The 25494-nt window shown below is 46.2% G+C and overlaps 1 protein-coding gene across 2 annotated transcripts in view; it reads left to right on the top strand.

Annotated features, from left to right (window-relative positions):
* The window catches only part of PRKCB (protein kinase C beta), a 963846-nt gene that overhangs the window by 753263 nt on the left and 185089 nt on the right, over positions 1 to 25494 (top strand). For both annotated transcript variants that reach the window (XM_086940462.1, XM_086940461.1), the window contains exon 16: positions 19788 to 19928. In XM_086940462.1, the coding sequence (XP_086796588.1) occupies positions 19788 to 19928 (141 nt within the window). The remainder of the gene's footprint in view (positions 1 to 19787; positions 19929 to 25494) is intronic.

The following is a 25494-nucleotide window of genomic DNA, read 5'->3' as shown; positions in this document are numbered from 1 at the left end:
ACACCCTGTTGTACCCCTGAAATGTGAATGTGTGCACATGTGGCGCAAATACATGCCATGCCCTAAGGGCATGAATGTGTGCCACATGGCACTTTTAAAAAAATCAAAAAAGTGCTTTTTAGGGCTCGCCTGCTGTGCGCATGCGCACAGCTGGCAAGCTCTATAGGGGGCTTACCCAGTGTTTAACCACCACTGGCGATTCCTTGCAGTGCACGAAGCGCGTGCACAATGCCACCAGCCGCCTGCCTGCCTGCCTGGCATTACCACATCAAAGGCAGCCCTCCCAGCGCATTTGTCACCCCCTAATTATTCACGGCCTGCTGGCCGTACTTTCAGTTTAGTCTCCTTTTATAACTTGTTTAACTTGTTGTATTTTGCTGACTGGGTTCCGATGATCAAAAGAAACTTTGAGAAAGCTTTTCCAACTACAGGAATGAATGGAATGTACCGGGAAGCTGCAGTTTGTTGCTCGACATAGAGGTTATGTATGTGGGAGGAGGTCGCGCAAGAGACTTTCATTTTGCACTTCAGAATGAGAAACTTCCTGACCCATTTTCTTTCTCATGATTGTAGACTCATGGTATGTAACAAAGATGTCTGCACATAATAAGGAAGTTATGTAACTTATCTGAAATCTTTCAATCCGTTTCTTTTTTCCGACACGAAAATGCATTAGATAGCAAGGTTATGGACAGCGTGGTATCTGTTTCCCTCTTTCAAAGGGGTTGGCTGGGTGATTGATGGTATGTTTGTTTAAACTCCCTGCCATCGGTTGATATTTAGTTCTCTAATGAGGCGCTTTAAATTCCAGTATGTGTGGTAACTCCTTTCACTGTACATACGTGAATGATGCGTTTAGTTGCAAACCACACACCAACAATTTGCCCAGGTACTTTTCGGCAGGTCAAACCTGCCAAATGAAATTGCGAGGAAAATGCAGAGACCTGTTGGTTTTGGTGCTCCGAGTCTCAAAATCTACTTGTTACGCCTCGGGGAAAGACCTAGAGTAGATGACCATTATTATACCAAATAAATGCTAAACATATTGGCACAAGATTTTATTGGGTTCGATAATTATGGCTTACGACAGCAGGGCACTTGTAATGAGCGCCTGAGGTCCTTGAGCCGTGTATTGTTTTGATGAGATGATATCATAGTACATGGCTCAATAGTATTGTTGTTTAGGAAATCAAGGTTGGTGGAGCGTCTGCTATACATTTTCTGCCTTATTATTCAGATTTCGAGGATTTCGAGGCAAGCACTGAGTCTCGGACTGCAGACCTCTTGCTGGCTCCTGCTCATAAATTCAAGAGGTTGGGGAAGAGATAAGAGTCAGGCCTTACATTCACCATATTTATCCTGTAGACTGCCTCTGCTTGGAATTAAGTGATAAATGTGGATATCTACCTGTGCATTTTGGATGGTGCTCGTCTTCAGCCAAGTGTACAGGTGCATAAACAAGGTTTATCAACTAACTTCAGAATGAGAGATGGGTATTAAATCCGGAGTGGAGCGGTGCCTCGGCCACCAAAGTGTTGCCAAAAGAGAGAAACGTCTTGGGCAGTCTTCTTTACTGCTGCCTGTCTCTTACTCACTCCGCCTGCCTAACCAGTAAGGCTTACCCCAACAGCCTCTTCCATTTTGCATCACAGCTCCACCCACCACACAGCTCCACCGATGCACCCACCACACAGCTCCACCGATGCACCCACCACACAGCTCCACCGATGCACCCACCACACAGCTCCACCGATGCACCCACCACACAGCTCCACCGATGCACCCACCACACAGCTCCGCCGATGCACCCACCACACAGCTCCACAGATGCACCCACCACACAGCTCCACCGATGCACCCACCACACAGCTCCACTGATGCAACCACCATACAGCTCCACCGACACAGCTCCACCGATGCACCCACCACAGAGCTCCACAGATGCCCCCACCACACAGCTCCACAGATGCACCCACCACACAGCTCCACCGATGCACCCACCACACAGCTCCACCGATGCACCCACCACACAGCTCCACCGATGCACCCACCACACAGCTCCACCGAGGCACCCACCACACAGCTCCACCGAGGCACCCACCATACAGCTCCACCAAGGCACCCACCACACAGCTCCACCTACACAGCTCCACCGAGGCACCCACCACACAGCTCCACCGAGGCACCCACCACACAGCTCCACCGAGGCACCCACCACACAGCTCCACCGAGGCACCCACCCCACAGCTCCACCGAGGCACCCACCACACAGCTCCACCGATGCAGCCACCACACAGCTCCACCGATGCAGCCACCACACAGCTCCACCGATGCAGCCACCACACAGCTCCACCGATGCAGCCACCACACAGCTCCACCGATGCACCCACCACACAGCTCCACCGACACAGCTCCACCGATGCACCCACCACACAGCTCCATCGATGCACCCACCACACAGCTCCGCCGATGCACCCACCACACAGCTCCGCCGATGCACCCACCACACAGCTCCGCCGATGCACCCACCACACAGCTCCGCCGATGCACCCACCACACAGCTCCACCGATGCACCCACCACAGAGCTCCACTGATGCAACCACCATACAGCTCCACCGACACAGCTCCACCGATGCACCCACCACAGAGCTCCACAGATGCCCCCACCACACAGCTCCACAGATGCACCCACCACACAGCTCCACCGAGGCACCCACCACACATCTCCACCGAGGCACCTACCACACAGCTCCACCAATGCACCCACCACACAGCTCCACCTATGCACCCACCACACAGCTCCACCTATGCACCCACCACACAGCTCCACCGATGCACCCACCACACAGCTCCACCGATGCACCCACCACACAGCTCCACCGATGCACCCACCACACAGCTCCACCAATGCACCCACCACACAGCTCCACCGATGCACCCACCACACAGCTCCACTGATACAGCTCCACCGATGCACCCACCACCCAGCTCCACCGATGCACCCACCATACAGCTCCACCGAGGCACCCACCACACAGCTCCGCCGATGCACCCACCACACAGCTCCGCCGATGCACCCACCACACAGCTCCGCCGATGCACCCACCACACAGCTCCACCGATGCACCCACCACACAGCTCCGCCGATGCACCCACCACACAGCTCCACAGATGCACCCACCACACAGCTCCACCGAAGCACCCACCACACAGCTCCGCCGATGCACCCACCACACAGCTCCGCCGACGCACACAGCTCCGCCGATGCACCCACCACACAGCTCCACCTATGCACCCACCACACAGCTCCACCGATGCACCCACCACACAGCTCCACCGATGCACCCACCACACAGCTCCGCCGATACACCCACCACACAGCTCCGCCGATGCACCCACCACACAGCTCCGCCGATGCACCCACCACACAGCTCCGCCGATGCACCCACCACACAGCTCCGCCGATGCACCCACCACACAGCTCCGCCGATGCACCCACCACACAGCTCCGCCGATGCACCCACCACAGCTCCGCCGATGCACCAACCACACAGCTCCGCCGATGCTCCAACTAAGCTCTACCGATGCACCCCCCAAACAGCTCCACCGATGCACACACCACTCAGCGCAACCACAGCATCACTCAGCGCAACCACAGCATCACTCAGCGCAACTACAGCATCACTGCTTCAAATATGTTCTTTCAATGTTTCAAGCTGTTTTCAAGCTTTCACGCTTTATTACAAATCACAAAAAGATGTTAATATTTCACTTCTGTTCTTGAATTTTCGTCACAATAAAAAACACTGAACATAATCTTCACAAAAGTTATTTACAAAAGTTTAAGCTATTGCCATTACAAATTAAATAAATTATTTAAGTATTATTTTTAAAAATTAAAAGCCATTGTTATTTGTAATATCAATACATCTAAGTCACGTAAATACAAAACGTGTTGCATTACAAATGCTATAGGTGTCACATTTGCGAAAGTTATAACTATTGGCATTGTAAATGACAAAGCTATTAATTTAGCTATTTAAAAAAAACCCACATAAATAAAAAAAAAATCATTTATAAGACCAATAGCTCAAACCTTCCTAATGCGAGCCCTATTGCATTTCCAATGCTTGCTTAAAGGAAGTCGCTAATTACCACCAACTTGAAGTTGGTGGTAATTAGAGATTCCTTAAGGCTAAAGTGCACTTTCTTTTCTGCTACTTACATTGCATTTAAGGAATCGCAATTTGCGATTCCTTAAATGCAATCGCAAAATAAGGAATCGCTATTTTTGCGATTCCTTATTTTGCGAATAGGTTTAATCTTACCTACATTCCTCAAAGCCAAGTTGCGATCGCAGAGGCTGAAATTCTGCAAATTTCGGCGTTTGCGGTCGTTATTTGGCTTCCTACATCTGGCCCTAGGTGACTTAAAGCAATAATGTTAGTTCAATAATACAATCAAATGGAATTCCTTGTAAACAGAAAGGCCAGGGAAGGTATGAGGTGTGCTCGCTGCTTTTCCAACTTACTCATGTTGGAACCTGCGAGCCCTTTGAAGTCTGCACCTGACTGCAGGGCCGGACTGGCCTTTTAATTCCACTGGGCATTTCCCCGATGGGCTGGAGCCCCTGTAGGTTGGTTTTGAAAGCCTGAACCTCTGCTTGTGCCTCTGTCACCTTCCCCAGGTTCCTATGGTTAACTGCAGCAGTCACAGGGGGGCTTCAGGAGAGAACGAGAGAGAGCAAGAGATCAGAAGGGCGGAGGAGAGAAGGAGAGAGAATGGATGAGTGGAAAGGGGAGAGATTGCATGAGGAACTGAAGAGAGGGCGGCTGGCATGGACATTTTTGCTGGGCTGCTTGTGGGTCCCTGGTCTGGGCCTGCCTCCTAGCGCTATACAAGTCACAGTACAAACACACTTATGAGGGGAAACTGCTGCAGAGAAGTAATTCAAGATAGTCAAAGTAGGAAACATAAATGTAGCTGAGGCACTGCGTCGGGATTGAATTCACATGGTCAGTACAGAGCTGGGATGTAACATAACATAACAGGTGTATTTGTAAAGCGCACACTTACCCGTAGGTGTCCTGGCGCTGAATAACAGATGTTTATTGTTACCCAACTCAATGTTACTCATTTTATCGACCTCTGATGGATGAAAGGCTGAGTGGTCCCGCCGGGATTTGAACCTGTGACCATGAGATCGAACACAGGCCCCTGCAGTGGCTGCTTTATTCCTCTGAGCCAATGTGCACATTGGTGGGCAGTGCAGGGGATGTGTACACTGGTGGGCAGTGCGTGAGAAGCACCTGTTGGTGCTGGTGGAGCTGCTGTCACTATCAAGGCTGTGCTGAAGACGCATGCATGGGTGGGCAGTCCTGGAGGGGCCACACTCTGGATGGGAAGTGCTGCAGAGGCACTCTGGTGGGCAGTGCTAGAGATGGACATATTGAAGTGGTGGGTGGTGCTGGAGATTCACACTTTGATCGGCAGCACTTGAAATGCTCTCATTGGTGGATGGCACTAGAGATGCTGTCATTGGTGAGCAGCGTTGGAGATGCTGTCATTGGTGGGCAGCGCTGGAGATGCTGTCATTGGTGGGCAGTGCTGGAGCGGCTGTCATTGGTGGGCGGTCCTAGAGATTCTGTCATTGGTGAGCAGCTCTGGAGATGCTGTCATTGGTGGGCGGTACTAGAGATGCTGCCATTGGTGGGCAGCGCTGGAGCGGCTGTCATTGGTGGGCGGTACTAGAGATGCTGTCATTGGTGGTTAGAGCTGGAGCAGCTGTCATTGGTGGGCGGTACTTGAGATGCTGCCATTGGTGGTTAGCGCTGGAGCACCTGTCATTTGTGGGCGGTACTTGAGATGCAGCCATTGGTGGTTAGAGCTGGAGCAGCTGTCATTGGTGGGCGGTACTAGAGATACTGTCATTGGTGGTTAGAGCTGGAGCAGCTGTCATTGGTGGACGGTACTTGAGATGCTGCCATTGGTGGATAGCGCTGGAGACGCTGTCATTGGTGGGCGGTACTAGAGATGCTGTCATTAGTGGTTAGCGCTGGAGCAGCTGTCATTGGTGGGCGGTACATGAGATGCTGCCATTGGTGGTTAGCGCTGGAGCAGCTGTCATTGGTGGGCGGTACTAGAGATGCTGCCATTGGTGGTTAGCGCTGGAGCACCTGTCATTTATGGGCGATACTTGAGATGCTGCCATTGGTGGTTAGAGCTGGAGCAGCTGTCATTGGTGGGAGGTACTAGAGATGCTGTCATTGGTGGTTAGCGCTGGAGCAGCTGTCATTGGTGGGCGGTACTTGAGATGCTGCCATTGGTGGTTAGCGCTGGAGCAGCTGTCATTGGTGGGCGGTACTTGAGATGCTGCCATTGTTGGTTAGCGCTGGAGCAGCTGTCATTGGTGGGCGGTACTAGAGATGCTGTCATTGGTGGTTAGCGCTGGAGCAGCTGTCATTGGTGGGCGGTACTTGAGATGCTGCCATTGGTGGGCAGTGCTGGAGATACTGTCATTATCAGGACTGTGCTGGAGATGCACACAATGGCGGGCAGTGCTGGAGATGCCCACATTATTGGCTGCACACTTCGGTGTGGTTGTGCTGGAGATGCACACATTAGTGGGCGGTACTGACAATACTATCAGTCATGTGCCGGAGATGTTGTCGCTGATGATTGGTGCAGGAGAAGCGGACGCTCTTAGGGCTGTGTGGAGTTGCAGATATTGAGGGGCGGTGCTGGAGATGCACACATTGTCGTGCTGGGGCAGTGATGGAAATGCACACAATTGTGGGCAGCGCTGCAAAGGCTGTCACAGTTAGAACAGCGCTCAAAGATTCACACATTGGTGCAGGGCTTTACGTGGGATGAAATAAGTGGGGTGGGGGTCTGAAACCGGCGTGACCTAGGAAACATAACTAGGAATTATTTTCAAGGCGCGTGGCCTGCATAATTAACACCTTTGCCGCGGCCGCGATTTCGCGGCAGTGCGGCACTTCCGCAAAATGGGCAGGGCCGCGTCGGCCGCTGGCCGACGGCAGCACTCAGCACACAAGGGGTTATGGGTGTGGTTTAAAAACATGTAAATTAAAATCCTGTTTATTTATTTTTATTTTAAAAGTTTTATATAGTGTGAACATGACCCCTGGGGGTATCACAGCGCTTTACAGTTTGGCTATCACCATGGTACAGGAAGTAGTAACTGTGAACCAAAAGGTCAACTTACAATCATAACAGTTCAGTATAGACAGATGTAAACATGCGAGTCCCAGAGAGGCTTGGTATCTAGGTCAGAAATGTCTTCATCAGTATCGCTTTAACTTCCCTTTTCGTGACTCTATACCTGTATACTGTACCTTGTAAATACCTCAATAAAAGTACTGAAATAAAAAATCAATAAAAAAAAAGAAGCAGTTGAATGATCCAGTCTGATTTCCGGATGTAGGGAATTCCAAATTCTGCAAGAATGGTTCCCATGATGTACTACCAGATCAGTATTTCTGATCCTCTCTCCGAGCTTTCTGTTTTTGCCTCCAGACATAAAATACAGTAACTGAGATGCACCTAAAACAAGCCAAACGTATTGCCTTTTCCAATGGTTGTTCCCAGTATGAGATACTTGAGTAAAATTTATGATTTTAATGTGAATAACTAGAATGGAAAAAGTTTAAATTCTGAAAATATGAAACTGTGACTAGACATTACACAATTTCTGCGAAGCTTTGGTGGTTTTCAAATACCTTATGTTCGTCCCTTCACACTTCTTTAGTCTGCAGTCTCTCTCTTTCTCACATCTTTCTGAAATCCTCCATCTGTGTAGTTCACACCTCATCTCTCTTCAAAGCATTCTTTTCACTCTCTCCTGGTGATATCACCTCAACTTCACCACCTCCACTGCACAAGCAAGACACCCATTTACCTCTCAGCGTCGCTTTTCTTTTAGTTTCAACCTGTCAATATTTTGACAACTTTGGGCCTCTTTCACACACTTTTGCATTGAATCACAATTACAGGTGGTGCACACGAGCCTTGCTCAGTGCGCTCTGTATTCTGAACCCCGTTATGATTCACTGACGGGCACCGTGCGAAACTTGCAATACCTTCAACCTCAACATCAGAGGTCTCAGTCGAAGCTCATTTTAAACCCCCACCCGCAACCTGAACTCTCACAAACACATACAGACGACTCACAGTACCCACTGCACCAGAGAAATATGCAGCACAGAAAGAAATTACAGAAGCACAACACCCTGGAAAAGGCAAAAACGTATAGGGAAGCAGTGCTTAATTTCAGCCGGTGGGTTCCGATGTCCAGCTCTTGCACTTAATCATCAACACCGGTGCTTTTCATGAGCACCAGTGAAGGACACATTCATTTATTGTAGGTACGGGGAGATTCAGTGATTTGCCCAGAATCACAGAATGTTGAGCCGACGCCGAGGCTGGAACCTGGTTCCCCAACTCTGCGGTCAGCAGCATTAGCCATTACTCCACACCCTCTCCCCACTTTCATGGTTATTAGTTGGTTCTTTAGGCGGCGCTAACAGGAGAAATGGGCTGGTGCCAGCTGCCTCCTGACAAGAGCCCAGGCACTTATTTTATTTTGTTACAAATTAACCACTTTTGGTAAGGCAAGATTCAGTACAGCATGTGAGATGTAAAGTGGAACTACATTGTTAACTTGGATTAAATTAACCGTTTTTACAGTCATTGTTCAGAAATCGATCACGGCATTTGTCTGTCAAGTTAAAGACATGCCTCTAGCCTGATGGGGATCTGTTTCAGTGACAGTTTTTACTTACTGCCGGATCAAAGGCGCGGAGGGACCCGGCCCACTTGAAGACCAGTCCTTGGTGGAGGATGGTTGAGATGCTGTCATGGGTGAGCAGCGCTGGATATACACACTTTTGTGTGAAGTACTGAAGCGGCAGAAGTTAGGAGCGGTGCTGGGGGTGAACACATTTATGGAAAGTGCTGGAGAAGTGCTCATTGGTGGGCAGTACTGAAGAAGCACACTTGGGCAGTGCTGGGGATGCACCGCAGTGCTGGGGATACACACTTGGGCAGTGCTGTCCTTGTCAGGGCTGTGTTGGGGATACTGCTCCTGCTGGGCATGCTGGAGATGCGAACATTCATTCGTAGTGCTGTGATACACACTTTTGTGGGCAGATTATCAGATGCTCACACATTGTCAGGGCAGTGCTGGAGAGGCTCACACTGATGGGCAGTGCTGGATATGCGCATTTTTGTGTGCATGACTGAAGACTCACTCGTTGAGGGAGTGCTGAGACGCAGACATTGGTGTACGGTGCTTGATATACACGCTATTGCTTCTCTAGAGCGCCATGAAACCATTCAATGTACAAGCGCTATATAAAAGCACAGTAACATAACATAACACGCATTACCAAGGCTGTGCAGCCGATCTGCATGCTGGAGAGTAGTATTAAAGATACACATTTTAGCTTGGCAGCATTAGATGTGCACACAGTGAGGGTGAAGCGAATCCTGAAAGGGATATGGTGTTGAGGTAAAGCTGCAAGAGGTGGATTTCAGACTTCGCCTGTTGGCTTCGAAGCGCAGACGTAAAGAGAGAGACCTCAGCCCCACAGCCCCGGCGCCCATGTATCACAGCACAGATCAATGTTGAGTGTGGCTTGCTGCCAACCCCGGACTCGTGTAACTGGGTTAGGATTGATCCCTGCGTTGGGTTTCAAACACGTCATTGTTATGTCACTGATGCAGACTCGGATCAATGAATGTTTGGATAACTCCCACAGGTAGGCAGACTTCAGCTTCACAGGATCAAACAGCTTGCTGATGCACGGACACATACAACTGCGTGCTTTCAAGGCGCTGTCACCCGTGTGATGGCACAAGGCAGAAACACGGGTTAGCTTTACTGTATAGAGAGCGGCAGGGGGTTAGCAATGCAACGCCGCTGACTTGTGCCATTGACATTTCAATATTGGAGCCAGGAATCTCCGGCTTTAAGGTTGCATTGAAAATTAGAAAGTATATTTAAAGTATTTTTATTTAGAAAGTGGGTAATATTCATTAATACTGAATTGGTAATATCCTTTTACTTTATTAATATTAAAGGTAATTTTGATAACAGAGCACATACATCAAATCAGTGAATTTTGATAATAGAGCACATACATCAAATCAGTGCTAATAGCACAATGCATAGGGTCTCATCCATACATAGATGGGGTGCTGGCAATACAATTATAACAACAAAATGTGTTAGCGGTGCATTTCTTCAGTCATAAGGAAAAATGGAAATTCGTTCCTAAAATCAAAGTAAGATTGTAAATATTAAATTGCTGAGAGCAAAGCAAGTGCTGGTAATACTATGGTTTCGTTAAAAGTGCTATTGATACATTCCTAACAACAAAAGATTTCTTAGTGATATATTCCCAGTTTCAGAACAGTGCTAGTATTAATACAAATCTCTGTTAACATAACATCCAATTTGCTGCAAAAAACATTAGTAATACTTGGCTTAAATTATGTAAATGTAAATGTAAATGTACAGGAATTTATATAGCGCAAATCACCGAGCGGTTTCTAAGCGCTTGCTTAGGGAACCCGTCCTGGTATTCCCCTGTGAGATAACCCCGGCAGGGTATCCGCAAGGTGAAAGCCAGGCATCCCGCCACAAGGGGCCGTTGTGGAGATTAAGCAAGCTATTGCCCAGAGTCGCAGAGTGTGAACCCGTGAATCGAGTAGGCACCGGAGCGAGAATTGTCGAGTCCATGGACATTTGAGGACTCAAGACCCAGCCGAGCCGGGAATTGAACCCTGGTCCCGGGCTGACCTCTGCTTCCAGGTCTGCCTCCTCTAACCAGTGAGCCACACTTCTCCTAAATTATAGTGAGTGTTCGCAATGCACCTCCAAGATGGAACGAGGGCTAGTAATACATTTACAAGATCAAACTGAGCCTTAGTAACACAGTGCTAATATGAAATGAGTGTTAGGGATGCATTGCAGAGATCAAGAGCGGGTTTGTAATACAGTGTTAAGATTAAAGGAAGTGTAAACTGCACAATGCCAAGAACAAAAGGAGTGTCAGTAATGCATACCCAAGGCCCACAGGATAATTGGTAATACTGTTGTATGATTAAAAGTACTAGTCATACATTGCGACAAATAAGGCGGGTATTAGTAATATAGACTTTAGATCAAAGGAGGGCTTGTAATAACACACAACTTAGTTAACATAACATCTACATAATTAAGAACAGTATTATAAATAAATTACTAAGATCAAAATTAATTTAAGAAATACAGTGCTAAGATTATGAGTGTTGAGGGTGCCCACCCAAGATCAAAAGATTGCTGTTAATACATTTACAAGATCAGCATCACTGTTAGTAATATACTGCTGAGATCAAGGAGGACGTGAAATGTATTCGTAAGATGAGGAGGAGTACTAGTAATACTGGGATAAGCTGAGGAGGAGTACTAGTAATACTGGGATAAGCTGAGAAGTACTAATAATACTGAGGAGTACCAGTAATACTGTGATAGTCTCAGGAGGAGTACTAGTAATACTGTGATAAGCTGAGGAGTACTAGTAATACTGATAAGTACTAGTAATACTGTGATAAGCTGAGCAGGAGTACTAGTAATACTGTGGAGTACTAGTAATACTGTGATAGTCTGAGGAGGAGTACTAGTAATACCAATGACTACTAGTAATACTGTGATAAGCTGAGCAGGAGTACTAGTAATACTGTGATAAGCTGAGCAGGAGTACTAGTAATACTGTGATAAGCTGAGCAGGAGTACTAGTAATACTGTGAAAGTCTGAGGAGGAGTACTAGTAATACTGTGATAAACTGAGGAGTACTAGTAATACTGGGATAAGCTGATGAGTACTAGTAATACTGAGGAGTACTAGTAGTAATACTGTGATAGTCTGAGGAGGAGTACTAGTAATACCAATGACTACTAGTAATACTGTGATAAGCTGAGCAGGAGTACTAGTAATACTGTGATAAGCTGAGCAGGAGTACTAGTAATACTGAGGAGTACTAGTAATACTGTGGTAGTCTGAGGAGGAGTACTAGTAATACCAATGACTACTAGTAATACTGTGATAAGCTGAGCAGGACTACTAGTAATACTGTGATAAGCTGAGCAGGAGTACTAGTAATACTGTGATAAACTGAGGAGTACTAGTAATACTGGGATAAGCTGAGGAGTACTAGTAATACTGAGGAGTACTAGTAGTAATACTGTGATAGTCTGAGGAGGAGTACTAGTAATACCAATGACTACTAGTAATACTGTGATAAACTGAGCAGGAGTACTAGTAATACTGTGGTAAGCTGAGCAGGAGTACTAGTAATACTGTGAAAGTCTGAGGAGGAGTACTAGTAATACTGTGATAAACTGAGGAGGAGTACCAGTAATACTGGGATAAGCTGAGGAGTACTAGTAATACTGAGGAGTACTAGTAATACTGTGATATTCTGAGGAACGGTACTAGTAATACCAATGACTACTAGTAATACTGTGATAAGTTGAGCAGGAGTACTAGTAATACGGTGATAAGCTGAGGAGGAGTACTAGTAATACTGTGATAAACTGAGGAGGAGGAGTAGTACTACTGGGATAAGCTGAGGAGTACTAGTAATACTGAGGAGTACTAGTAGTAATACTGTGATAGTCTGAGGAGGAGTACTAGTAATACCAATAACTACTAGTAATACTGTGATAAGCTGAGCAGGAGTACTAGTAATACTGTGATAAGCTGAGCAGGAGTACTAGTAATACTGAGGAGTACTAGTAATACTGTGATAGTCTGAGGAGGAGTACTAGTAATACCAATTACTACTAGTGATACTGTGATAAGCTGAGCAGGAGTACTAGTAATACTGTGATAAGCTGAGCAGGAGTACTAGTAATACTGTGATAAGCTGAGCAGGAGTACTAGTAATACTGTGAAAGTCTGAGGAGGAGTACTAGTAATACTGTGATAAGCTGAGCAGGACTACTAGTAATACTGTGATAAGCTGAGCAGGAGTACTAGTAATACTGTGATAAACTGAGGAGTACTAGTAATACTGGGATAAGCTGAGGAGTACTAGTAATACTGAGGAGTACTAGTAGTAATACTGTGATAGTCTGAGGAGGAGTACTAGTAATACCAATGACTACTAGTAATACTGTGATAAACTGAGCAGGAGTACTAGTAATACTGTGGTAAGCTGAGCAGGAGTACTAGTAATACTGTGAAAGTCTGAGGAGGAGTACTAGTAATACTGTGATAAACTGAGGAGGAGTACCAGTAATACTGGGATAAGCTGAGGAGTACTAGTAATACTGAGGAGTACTAGTAATACTGTGATAGTCTGAGGAACGGTACTAGTAATACCAATGACTACTAGTAATACTGTGATAAGTTGAGCAGGAGTACTAGTAATACGGTGATAAGCTGAGGAGGAGTACTAGTAATACTGTGATAAACTGAGGAGGAGGAGTAGTACTACTGGGATAAGCTGAGGAGTACTAGTAATACTGAGGAGTACTAGTAGTAATACTGTGATAGTCTGAGGAGGAGTACTAGTAATACCAATGACTACTAGTAATACTGTGATAAGCTGAGCAGGAGTACTAGTAATACTGTGATAAGCTGAGCAGGAGTACTAGTAATACTGAGGAGTACTAGTAATACTGTGATAGTCTGAGGAGGAGTACTAGTAATACCAATTACTACTAGTGATACTGTGATAAGCTGAGCAGGAGTACTAGTAATACTGTGATAAGCTGAGCAGGAGTACTAGTAATACTGTGATAAGCTGAGCAGGAGTACTAGTAATACTGTGAAAGTCTGAGGAGGAGTACTAGTAATACTGTGATAAACTGAGCAGGAGTACTAATAATATTGTGATAAGATGAGCAGGAGTACTAGTAATACTGTGATAAGCTGAGGAGGAGTACTTGTAATACTGTGATAAGCTGAGCAGGAGTACTATTAATACTGTGATAAGCTGAGCAGGAGTACTAGTAATACTGTGATAAGCTGAGGAGGAGTACCAGTAATACTGTGATAAGCTGAGCCGGAGTACTAGTAATACTGTGATGAGCAGGAGTACTAGTAATACTGTGATACGCTGATCAGGAGTACCAGTAATACAGTGATAAGATGAGCAGGAGTACCAGTAATACTGTGATAAGCTGAGCAGGAGTACTAGTAATACTGTGATAAGCTGAGCAGGAGTACCAGTAATACTGTGATACGATGAGCAGGAGTACTAGTAAAACAGTGATAAGCTGAGGAGGAGTACCAGTAATACTGTGATAAGCTGAGCAGGAGTACTAGTAATACTGTGATAAGCTGAGCAGGAGTACCAGTAATACAGTGATAAGATGAGCAGGAGTACCAGTAATACTGTGATAAGCTGAGCAGGAGTACTAGTAATACTGTGATAAGCTGAGCAGGAGTACCAGTAATACTGTGATAAGATGAGCAGGAGTACTAGTAATACAGTGATAAGCTGAGCAGAAGTACCAGTAATACTGTGATAAGCTGAGCAGGAGTACCAGTAATACTGTGATAAGATGAGCAGGAGTACTAGTAATACAGTGATAAGCTGAGCAGGAGTACTAGTAATACTGTGATAAGCTGAGCAGGAGTACTAGTAATACTGTGATAAGCTGAGCAGGAGTACTAGTAATACTGTGATAATCTGAGGAGGAGTACCAGTAATACTGTGATAAGCTGAGCAGGAGTGCCAGTAATACTGTGATGAGCAGGAGTACTAGTAATACTGTGATAAGCTGATCAGGAGTACCAGTAATACAGTGATAAGATGAGCAGGAGTGCCAGTAATACTGTGATAAGCTGAGCAGGAGTACTAGTAATACTGTGATAAGCTGAGCAGGAGTACCAGTAATACTGTGATAAAATGAGCAGGAGTACTAGTAATACAGTGATAAGCTGAGCAGGAGTACCCGTAATACTGTGATAAACTGAGCAGGAGTAATAGTAATACTGTGATAGTCTGAAGAGGAGTACTAGTAATACTGTGATAAGCTGAGGAGGAGTACAATTAATACTGGGATAAGCTGATCAGGAGTACCAGTAATACAGTGATAAGAAGAGCAGGAGTACCATTAATACTGTGATAAGCTGAGCAGGAGTACTAGTAATACTGTGATAAGCTGAGCAGGAGTACCAGTAATACTGTGATAAGATGAGCAGGAGTACTAGTAATACAGTGATAAGCTGAGCAGGAGTACCAGTAATACTGTGATAAGCTGAGAAATAGTACTAGTAATACTGTGATAAACTGAGCAGGAGTAATAGTAATACTTTGATAGTCTGAAGAGGAGTACTAGTGATACTGGGATAGGCTGAGAAGGAATACTAGTAATACTCAATTTTGCCGAAATAGAAAGTGCATAGAGAGCGTCGCTTTGGGGAAACAGTCCGCTGCGAATTAGTCAGAGGTTGGTATGATGGGGTAGTGGGTTACCTAACATCAGAAAGTACTACTGGGCTGCACAATTAGCAGCCATCAACCATTGTGTATATCGACCTCCAACTGGCCCGGGATATGCAATGGACAGATGGCTATTGCCTGGGAGTAATTACACCTGTGCACTCTATGCGAAGCCCAGGAAAATGAACCTGACCGGTCCCACGAAGCATAAATCCAGGTTTGGCATACAGCACATGAGTATGGGTTGGACGCAAAAAATAACACTACCCACCCCTCTAAGGGAAACGTAATGACTAGGCTCTCTTTGGCGGACAAAAGGATATGACAAATGGGATACTATTGGGATAACGAAGGTGGGTGACCTTTGGAAAAAGGGGAAGGTGGTGCCATTTGAGACGTTAAAACAAGAATATGAAATGGCGGAGACTGAGAGATTAAGGTATTGCAGATACGACACGCATTGCGGGCGGTGATCCAGAGGGGAGAGACCCCTCCTGAGACCTCTCCCCTTGAGGATAGGCTCCTTGATTGGTATATGCCTAAAAAAGCAATCTCCTTGACGTACTCAAAACTAGTCAACCATTCAATGATACCCTACTGCAGCTCTGTGCAAAATGGGAGAGTGACTTGGCAGGGCTGGAGGAGGAGGACTGGATAGTGGCACTGGCATCGCCAAAAGAGGTGGCGATTTCATCAAAACTGAGGCTAGTGCAGTGAAAAATATGGCATAGAATATATGTCACTGGGCCAACGTTGGTCAGAATGGGATATAGGGAAGACCCTAGTTGCAGGAGGCAGTGCGGTCGGGAAGGTACATGCCTCCATATTATTTGGTAGTGCCCGGATGTTGGTAGATATTGGAATGAGGTTGTCAAATGCTTGGGAGAGGTGCTGGAGAAGAGACTAATGCCCGAGGTCAAAAGATATCTACTGAATGTGTAAGAGCCAACGGATCTAGTTGGTAAAGAGAGAACATGGGTGTCACTGGGTCAGATGGTGGTTAAGAGGAATATAGCTAGGAAATGGGGAGTAAGAGAGGTCCCGACAGTACAGGACTGGAAAAAAGACATGGATTGGTGCATGTTTCGGGAGAAAACAGTATACATATCCAGGGGATGCCCGAAGAAGTGGGTACAAATGTAGAGTAAGTGGAATGATTACAGAGGGAACATATGTACTCCACCCAGCTTACCAGTGCAAGCTTCCCAAGAAGACTTAGATTCATAGCGAGATAGGTTGCTCTGACCAAGAGATATGTATACAAGATTGACCCAAGTTCCACTACATCATTAATGTGATTTGAAGAATGTACTAAGTGTTCTCTGTATTGTTGTTTATAGTACAAAATAAAAAGAATGTTTTAAAAAAAGAGGGGCTTCCCTTTGAATGTTTGGTGGAAAGGGATATAGTATTGATGTCCGTTAGGAGCAAAGCTAAGACACTCAGAGGACAACTTTGCAGAGTAAACTTGATGGCAGCATGTTGGATTGTCCCAGAATGCTGTGCAGGAGGGTTAGAGAGGGGTGGAGGGAGGATGTGGCATCCCAGGATTGGCCAGGATGGCATCTGGAGCCTCCCCCCCCCCCTCTAATGAACCGTGCACAAGGAAGAGACAGTTGAACAGACCCTGGACCTGGGAGGCGAAGGCCTTCGAAGGATGGCTAGCTGGAAGGAAAAGCCACCTGATGTCCTCCAAGGTGGACTGAGGACCACATCTCCATTTGACCTCGGGACTAGGATGGGTCTCTTCTTTCCCAGTGGCATTAAAACCCCTATGCTGCCTGTGGACCAGCTGGGAGAAGACCAGGACTCCAGTGCCTGTCCTTGGTGGCCATCAAGACAGTCGGGGGCTCCAGCGTCTGGGAGTGAGGTCAGGAGGGTGCTGTGGGGGCTGATAGTGTAGGGGCTGTGCAAGGTACCCCAACCAGCAGTAGACGAGCAGCAGCAGCCAGGCAGAGGAGAAGACTCGTGCCGGGAAACAGTAAACCCAGCTCCCTTTAGAATGCACCCTTTTAGAGGCCAGAAGACCTGTTGAGAATACTCCTGGTGACTAGAGCTTGCCACCAGGATCAAAACGAGCCCAGGATGGAAAAAATAGTCACAGCTGGGCAGGGGACATTAATTTGTAAGGAGTTTAACTAGGACCACTGACTCGAAAAAATGGAGTATGTGAGGCTCCACTGATATGTCTGTTGAAACCACCGGGTGGTTTGGGGCCTAGGGGTTGGCCCAATGTTACTTTTTATTCATCTTAGCGGGAAAGTGGAATGAGTGGGGTCCTCCTCCCTGATCCAGACTTTGGCCCTGGGGATCCCATTCCCCATGGCCCGACCACAAATATCCTGGAAATCCATCCTGCAGGGTAATAAGGGAGGCAGCAGCAGCAAGGCCAAGCACAGCGCCAGCCCCCCATGCCTGTGTCTGAGGGTGGTGGGCATACTCCTTCCACAACCCCATCATAGTCCACTGCATCTGGGTCCCAGGTAGGACGGTGATGCCTCCCCTCAAAACGAAAAAGAAATGTGCAGCAGCGCCACAACAAGGTGATGAAAGCGGCAGGACCCGCTTATAATATATATACTGTTCTGACCCTAGAGCGACCCATAATCAGTGCTGGACTGGGAACCAAAACCGGCCATGGCGCAGAGCTCGGCTGGCCCTGGGAGGGGGGGGGGGGGGGGGTTGCTAGTGGGAAACTTTGTGCCGCTTTTGTTGCTGGGGGCTGATATTACATGTTGCAAAACCGAGCCCCTGTAACAAAACCGGCCCCCCAGGGATCTAAACCCGGCCTCCACCCTGGTGGCGGCCGACCTGGGAAATGCCCGGTGCCCGCTACAGCCAGTCCGGCCCTGCCCATAATTCCCTGCAAACTATTTACTTACATATTCTTCTTGCTGTTATGCCCCAATCTGGACTGGGGTGGCAGAGTGGGCTAAAGAACGGTGATGGATTAAACCCAGATCTTTTGACTGGGTGTGAGTGTTTGATTGGTTCTGATGCTACGTCCATCACCACCCCCTTTTGTACCAATCTGAGCAGGGGCACAGCCAGCATATTTTCTGAGTGTTGTGAGGGTGGTCTTATGTCTACTGGGGAGTAAAGAACGTGACCTCAGGAAAGGTTTATGATGCTTTCGAGCACTCTGGGAGCTGCAGCTTTTGCTCTTGGGCTCCAGAGTGCATGGACCTCTCTCGGTTGGTTCTACGGCAACGTCATGGTGCCCGAGTAGTGCAAAAGAAGCACTCTGACATATGCCAGTGGTTTTTTATGACTGTAAATATTTTATTAACAATATTGTTGATGGATGTTGCAGCGCTTGTATCAATAATGAATGCATCACCGTATGGTTATTGATTCAATTGGGTTTTAGTAGCAAATCATAATATGTGACTAATTTACTAATGTGGTGATCCCTCCCCCAGGCCAATATACCTTTCTTAGATATTGATTTGGTGACTCCTTGACAAAGCCAATTGGCCTGCTTCATAATTTGATGTGGTGACCTCTCAACAAAGGCAATTAGCCTGCCTTATAAACAGCAGCACCCCTTTATAATGTTGCATCTGGTATAGGTGCGGGGGTATCGTGATTATGGGGTTCATGGCCCTCTAAGGGTTTAATATTACAGGAGGGTGGCACCAAAGATATTTCCATCTACCTAATGTACATATTTGTAATATAATGCATAGCATTTCATATTGTGTGTGAGTGTGTATGCAATAAATGTACTCTTCCTTTTTAAAACAACAACTGGACAATCATTTATTGAGTGTTGTTGTTGTGTGCCAGCAAATGCAGAATGCTACCCCGCAATACCACCCCGGAGAAGATCTTGAACTGCCCTGCTTCGCTACCCTAAGAGAGTCAAGTGCTACATGGGTGAATGTAGTAGTAACTCCCTTGCTTCTGGAACGGAATAGTCACTATATATTGTATAAGCAACGAACTGGCTGTTTTCTGTAAATTGGTTGTTGTGTTGGTTTCCAAAATGCCAATAAATAAATTAAAAATAGAAATAATAATAAGTCAAAAGATAAACATGCATGCGGGAACTACATGGGTCCCATTTGTTGTAACAGCTGGAAACCTAACATAAATAAAAACAAGTTTGTGTTGCAAAAAAAAAAATAAGTGCTACAGTGGGTACTTGGTTCCCAGTAAGACAATTGTGGACCTATTACTTGTGAAAGACTCATATCCCACCTTCACTGCTACCCAAGTATCATGGAATGGGCATCCCTATTTGGATAGTCTACCAAACGTCGACAGACGACTTGACTCGGACCTTATACAATGATGTCTTCTCCATCTTTTATCCTTGCAGCTCATGACCAAGCACCCTGGTAAGCGGCTGGGCTGCGGCCCAGAAGGCGAGCGGGACATCAAGGAACACGCGTTCTTCCGATTTATCGACTGGGAAAAACTTACGAACAAAGAAGTTCAGCCGCCATACAAGCCAAAGGCTGTGAGTGCTCTTTCTCTTCCTGTCTCTGTCCACATGTGTGCTCATGTCTTTGTACAGAATCTCTCTTTGTTTTGTGTTGCTGTATATGTTTGTTCCACTCCGTATGGCATTCGCTAACATTTTGTCCAAAAATATAAACCCCTGAATTCTGCTGTTTGCGATGAGGACCCTGCGGCTGTTCTCTGGGCACAGGGAGCTCTGGTATTAATGGCACAACCCACACTGATCCGCAGGAGGTCTGCAGGATTTTGCATAGCGGATTTGGAATAAGCAGTGTTCATGGACACAACATTTAAATGTGGGTCGACAGTGGATCTGGAAGCACAAATTTCCAATTGCGGTTATCAAAGTATTTTTTACAGTGATAACGTATGCAGTAAATAGGCTTTAGGAGATGCTTCTTTGTTCATTTTAAATCTAGGCTGGATAATTGATCAAGCTTTCTTATAATGAGGATTTTCTTAAAAATGAATAATATGAGGTGGTCCAAACATAATCTTTTTAGATCAGAAAACAATTTAATATTCCTTATTTCAATAAAGTTGAGCTGAGCTTTAGTTCTGTTATTGGCTTTCAAATTGTACGTATCTTAGCTTCCTTGGTAGAAGAATGTCGGGATCTCCACTTGTGCGCATATTTCGGGTGTCCCACAGTACTTCACACGAAGGCTTCACCCATGTGTAGACAAGTAAACACAAACTTGCTCGCTTTCTTTTATAAAGATCAATGGAGAACGGAGAAGTAAGGAAGAGTTGACAGTGGGGACCATCTTGAAAGGCGGTACCCCCGCATGGATGATCTTAAGCACATAATGTTAATTCACTATATGAAAATAATCTCAAAACAGTGATAGATTTGTTTTTGTTCTGATATCTCTGACCTATTTTAAATCCTATGTTAGATAGCCGAATGTATTTTATGTAGTGTTATTTTACTCAAAAACTGTCAGCACCATTGATCAATATTTAGTATATATGTCAATAACTTAGTCAACACGAGTAATTGTAGGAAGAATTCTAAAGTTTTGATATTGTGGATCCAAAAACTTCTAGCAGCATTGGTGACAGTCCATGCCAAAATCACAGTTCAATGATGGCCGTGCTGTTTGCAGAGCACTGTTGATAGCCTGATCTTAGGATATTGCTTAGCACGTGGCAAGAGAGTTAAATCGCGGAAAATAAAGGGAATGGACTGGGCTGCGGAGAGAAGATCCGGGCACTGTGGTAAACATCGCCTAATCCATTATCATAGAGTCCAAATATTGATGGCAACCAAATGTACTACTATAGCCATCGGCTCTGACTGTTCACATGGAACCGGACGGTCAAAGTCTTTCATGCCTCTGGCTTTTAAGCATAACAGCCGTCAATGTGGCCTTCGCTTGTATGGAACCCATTCATTTACTATGTTTCAGCAGCTGGCTCTGGTGATTGCATTTGCCTGAAACTGGGCAGTATCATCTTCTGTTATATGATTATTGCTTTCCGTGTCAGCATTTGTGTGTGTTTTGAGTATTTGCCATCTTTTGAGCAGATAATGCCCAGTGTAGAGAGGTGTTCAGCAATGCAGTGACAGGCCTGGATCAGATTTATGTTCAGAAACCACAGCATGATCTTATGCACTGAATGAACTATGAAATATTTGAACCCTCAGCACATCAGCCGGTGATGCACTCACATCCTTTATTCGACACCAGGACCTTTACCAACACTAATGCTATTTTGTTGGTTCTCCGCAGAAGGGAGGGGATCTACGTCTCTCCCTAGATGATCCCGTAACCTGGTGCTCTTCAGACACGAGAAACATTTTATTCCTTTTATGAAGCACAGATTTTAGGCTTAGCCTGGTCTCTGCAATATTTGTAGAAACACATCTGTGTAGCTCCTGCCTCTGCTGTTAGCAAAATAGGACCCATGATGTGCTTACTAGTCTCAGAGAGATGACTTTAGCATCTCTGTTCCAAGAAAGAATTGAAACCCAGGTAATGCATCCACAGTGACGCTTAAGAAAGTGCACCAGGAGATTGAACCCATCTGGAATCTCATACCAGTTTTTAAACTCTTGAGTGGACCTTTGCAGACAGTGCTGGTGCTACAGAATGACTGTTCTAGGTGCCTGCCTTGCAGCGCTACCACAAATTACCAAAGGGTGGCACCAGGGCCCTCTGAAAATCACTGGAATTGTGATAGCTGGAACTAGCTAATAACCAGTTCCTCTTGAGATAGTGACCAGGAGTGGTCGGAGTTTGCAACACAAAGCAGAAAAAAAGTCAAATCTCTGACCTCTTTACTGATTCATTTTACAGACCTTCTGCCTTCTGTAAATTTATTTCATATATGTTGGAGGAAGCAGCCTGTTCAAAATGCTGTGTGGGCCACTCTTCTAGTGCTGTGAAGCCGGTAGCATGTATTCGGCAAGGATATATTGTGTTCCCACCACAGCGATGCTCTTTTTTCTCACTTCCAGCTCCATGCCTGGTTCAGGAAGGCTGTTGTACATCACATCACCTCTGGAAATGTCCCTGCTTGACCCTACTGCATATGTGCATAGCTGCCAATCCTCACTGTACCACCATGTATCATTCAGTGTCCGCACTTGTCCCACGCTCTCCCGGTGAAGAGACATTGTCACATGGTCCACAGTAAGGTTGTGGAATCCATTCAATGGAATGGGTTTGCAGCTCAAAGGTGGATGCCCCATATTCACAAAATCTATGCCGGGTTTTCAGTCTTCATAGGACATAAGAAGCAGCCACCAGGGCCTTTCCTTGTGGTCCTCTCACTGGTGGGCCATGTGCTGAAGCGCTGGACTCTGCTTGGCGGCTGCTCAAGCATTTTAGGAGCTCCAGAGCCATGGCCACTCTCAAGGGCCCACCCCCACCAAGGCCCTTTCCTCCTCTTCCAGATGATCACACTGTGGAAGTAACTCAATGACTGTATTTGGCCTCCCTTTGGAGGGCATCACGAAGGAGGGCCAGGAGCCGATGTAGTACTAGATCTCTTTGTACCCGAAGCTTAATCTCCAAAGTAACTCACGCCACCTCGCTGGGCTTACACCTTTGTCAATCTTTTATTTTAGGGGCGTAAATTTCCTCTTTTGAAATGTCCAGATCTGACTATAGGTAACCCATTCCCTGTAGAAGTGGATGAGTTCCATGAACACTGTTGAGCTCTTTGAGAAGCTTTTCATGGTCCTATTCGTAAGAGGAGAATTCACTTAAGTATTTTGGAAAAGTATGAGGTGAAGCATCCTCACAAGTACTACTATTTGCACCAAGGATCATTGACCGGTTTTGGATGCAGTTCCTTATCAAAACTGCGGGTTTTATAACAAACACATTGTCAATGTGCACATTCTGTGACATTTAATGTATCTATATGTGAAATCTTATATATGTTTTACATGTGTTACCTCTTCGTATGTTTGTGATACATGTTAGCCTGTTTGTTGAGGGGGCCTTTGCATGTCTTTCTGCACCACCAGGCATCCTGAACATCTTATATTCCTGACTACGCGTGCCAGTTTATGAACATTTCTGGGGTCTGGGTAGGGATTTTTCTGCTCACGAAAAATATGTTCTTCCAGAAAGACTTTTGCAATTGTGCAGTAAGTATGTTGGAACAAGTATTCTGCACTCATCATCATCGGAGTACCTCGAAATGGTGGCTCCCTTATACCAAATGTGCCTGCCAGTCTGATCATAACTTGAGCACCTTAGCTGGGACGTCCCAAGGATGCTGTTTTCTTTGGAGTGCTGCCTACTCTGATGGTACTTCTAGGGTTCATCTCACCCCCAGGACAAATGGTGTTTCTTGCAGCCCCAACACTGATGATATTTTGAGTAATCCAAGTTATATACTCCTCTCTGCCCGGTCATCAATATGCCCATTGGGACTGGGAGTCGTGCGACCGCCCCTGTCTCTTGCACCAGCGGCACGGACAGTCAGTGTTCATCGGCCATGTGCAGTGAGGGTGAACCCTTTAATCTAGTTTACTTCTGGATGATGAAGGAATTCTCTCATCTTTCTTTTCTTTTAGTTCAGTTTGATGTGGTTTCTGGGTGCTGTTGTCCGAGCAACGGGTGGAAAAAAGTCAATGCAATCTGGTCATGCAGTCATAACGCTGCACGGCAAGTTCTACATAGAAGAACTGAAGTCCTGGCATGCTTTCCACACCCTGTTCCCAGCGGTATATGGTGCTACGCTGCACTCCTCTGCAATACCCAGACAGAGTATATGTAGTGCTGTGTATTGCTTCTGGGTACATCAAGGAGCTTGGCTGGATAGAGTCATAAACACTAACAGTGTGCATGGGTCATAACACAATCGCTGAGACTGTCTTGCATCCTTCACTCTCCCCCGTTGCCAGATGGGGCTTTCCATTGTCCTTGGCGTTGAGAGTAGTACTGGTTCCTTTGCTGCTCTATGATCATTGAATGCGCTTTGGGTTCCAATAGATGCGCTGTGGGTTCCAATAGATTCTCGTCTTGTTACCGGTACTGGCATCTTCTTGACTTCCTTAAATCTCTGCTGGTGTGACTTCTCAGGAAAGCCTGAAATTGATAGCACACATCGCATTCCGGGTTGGTTGCCATCTCTGAAGTGAATAGTGATTCATCGAGCTACCAATGATTTTCTGGTGTCCTCGCTGTCCCCGTTCGACTTCAGTACATTTAGCATCCAAAGATAGTTGTTAAATATTCTGCTCCTGACCAAATGTATTATAATAATACTGAAGAGTCTTCGGATATTGCAGTTAATGCTCTGTTTATTGGTGGAATCACATGTTGCTGCAGTGCTTATGTTGTACTTTGAGATCCTGCTGGTGTTGATAATGCATCAGGTATTCATGGTTGATGGTACCTTGAGTGTTCATGGTTGTGTTTTACTGATGGTGATGATGTTGTCTTGAATACCACTGCTGTTGATGGTATTTTGAGTTGGTTGGTACTGGTGGTAGCTTGGGCTCCTGTGGGAATGATCTTGTTCCTGGTTCTGGTGATACCTCTGGCTGCTCCGATACTTCCCCCGGCTCCTCTAGCAGTAGCTCATAGGCCTGTCTACTGCTAGTGACGCTCCAGCTCTTCTGATGCCACCTCAACCTCCCCTGGATGTGGCTCCCCTAATGCTTGTGGTAACACGGCCTGCTCTGATGCTGCCCAGGTTCTTCAGCTAGACTTGCGTTCCACCAGTGCTGGGTGGCACTTCAGGTACCTCTATTGGTATCTGCGGCTGCTCGGCTGCTTGTGGTTTCTGACCCGCCTCTGACGCTTCACTGGTTGTGTTGGGGTTTTAGGCTCCTCTGGTGTTAACTCAGACTCTCCCACTTGGGTTGGTACACCAGCCTGATGTTGGCTGGCACTGATGGTACCTTAGACTTGGTATATTAGTAATTCATATTTCTAATGTGGGGTGATTAGCTTGTACTCCCTTGCTGCGGGTAATAGCCTTGTATTTGCTGCTGCTGCTTTGCTCATAACTTCAACACCTTTTGGTATGTTAGTAACCCTGGTCCCCGTGGTAGTGGTAGTAGCCTTTGCCCCCCCCCCCCTAATTCCCCCTCCCAC

The sequence above is a fragment of the Lissotriton vulgaris genome, chromosome 10, assembly GCF_964263255.1.
Source record: "Lissotriton vulgaris chromosome 10, aLisVul1.2, whole genome shotgun sequence".
NCBI lineage: Eukaryota > Metazoa > Chordata > Amphibia > Caudata > Salamandridae > Lissotriton > Lissotriton vulgaris.
Note: the sequence above shows the minus strand (reverse complement) of the source record. Positions and strands in the feature narration are given on the sequence as shown.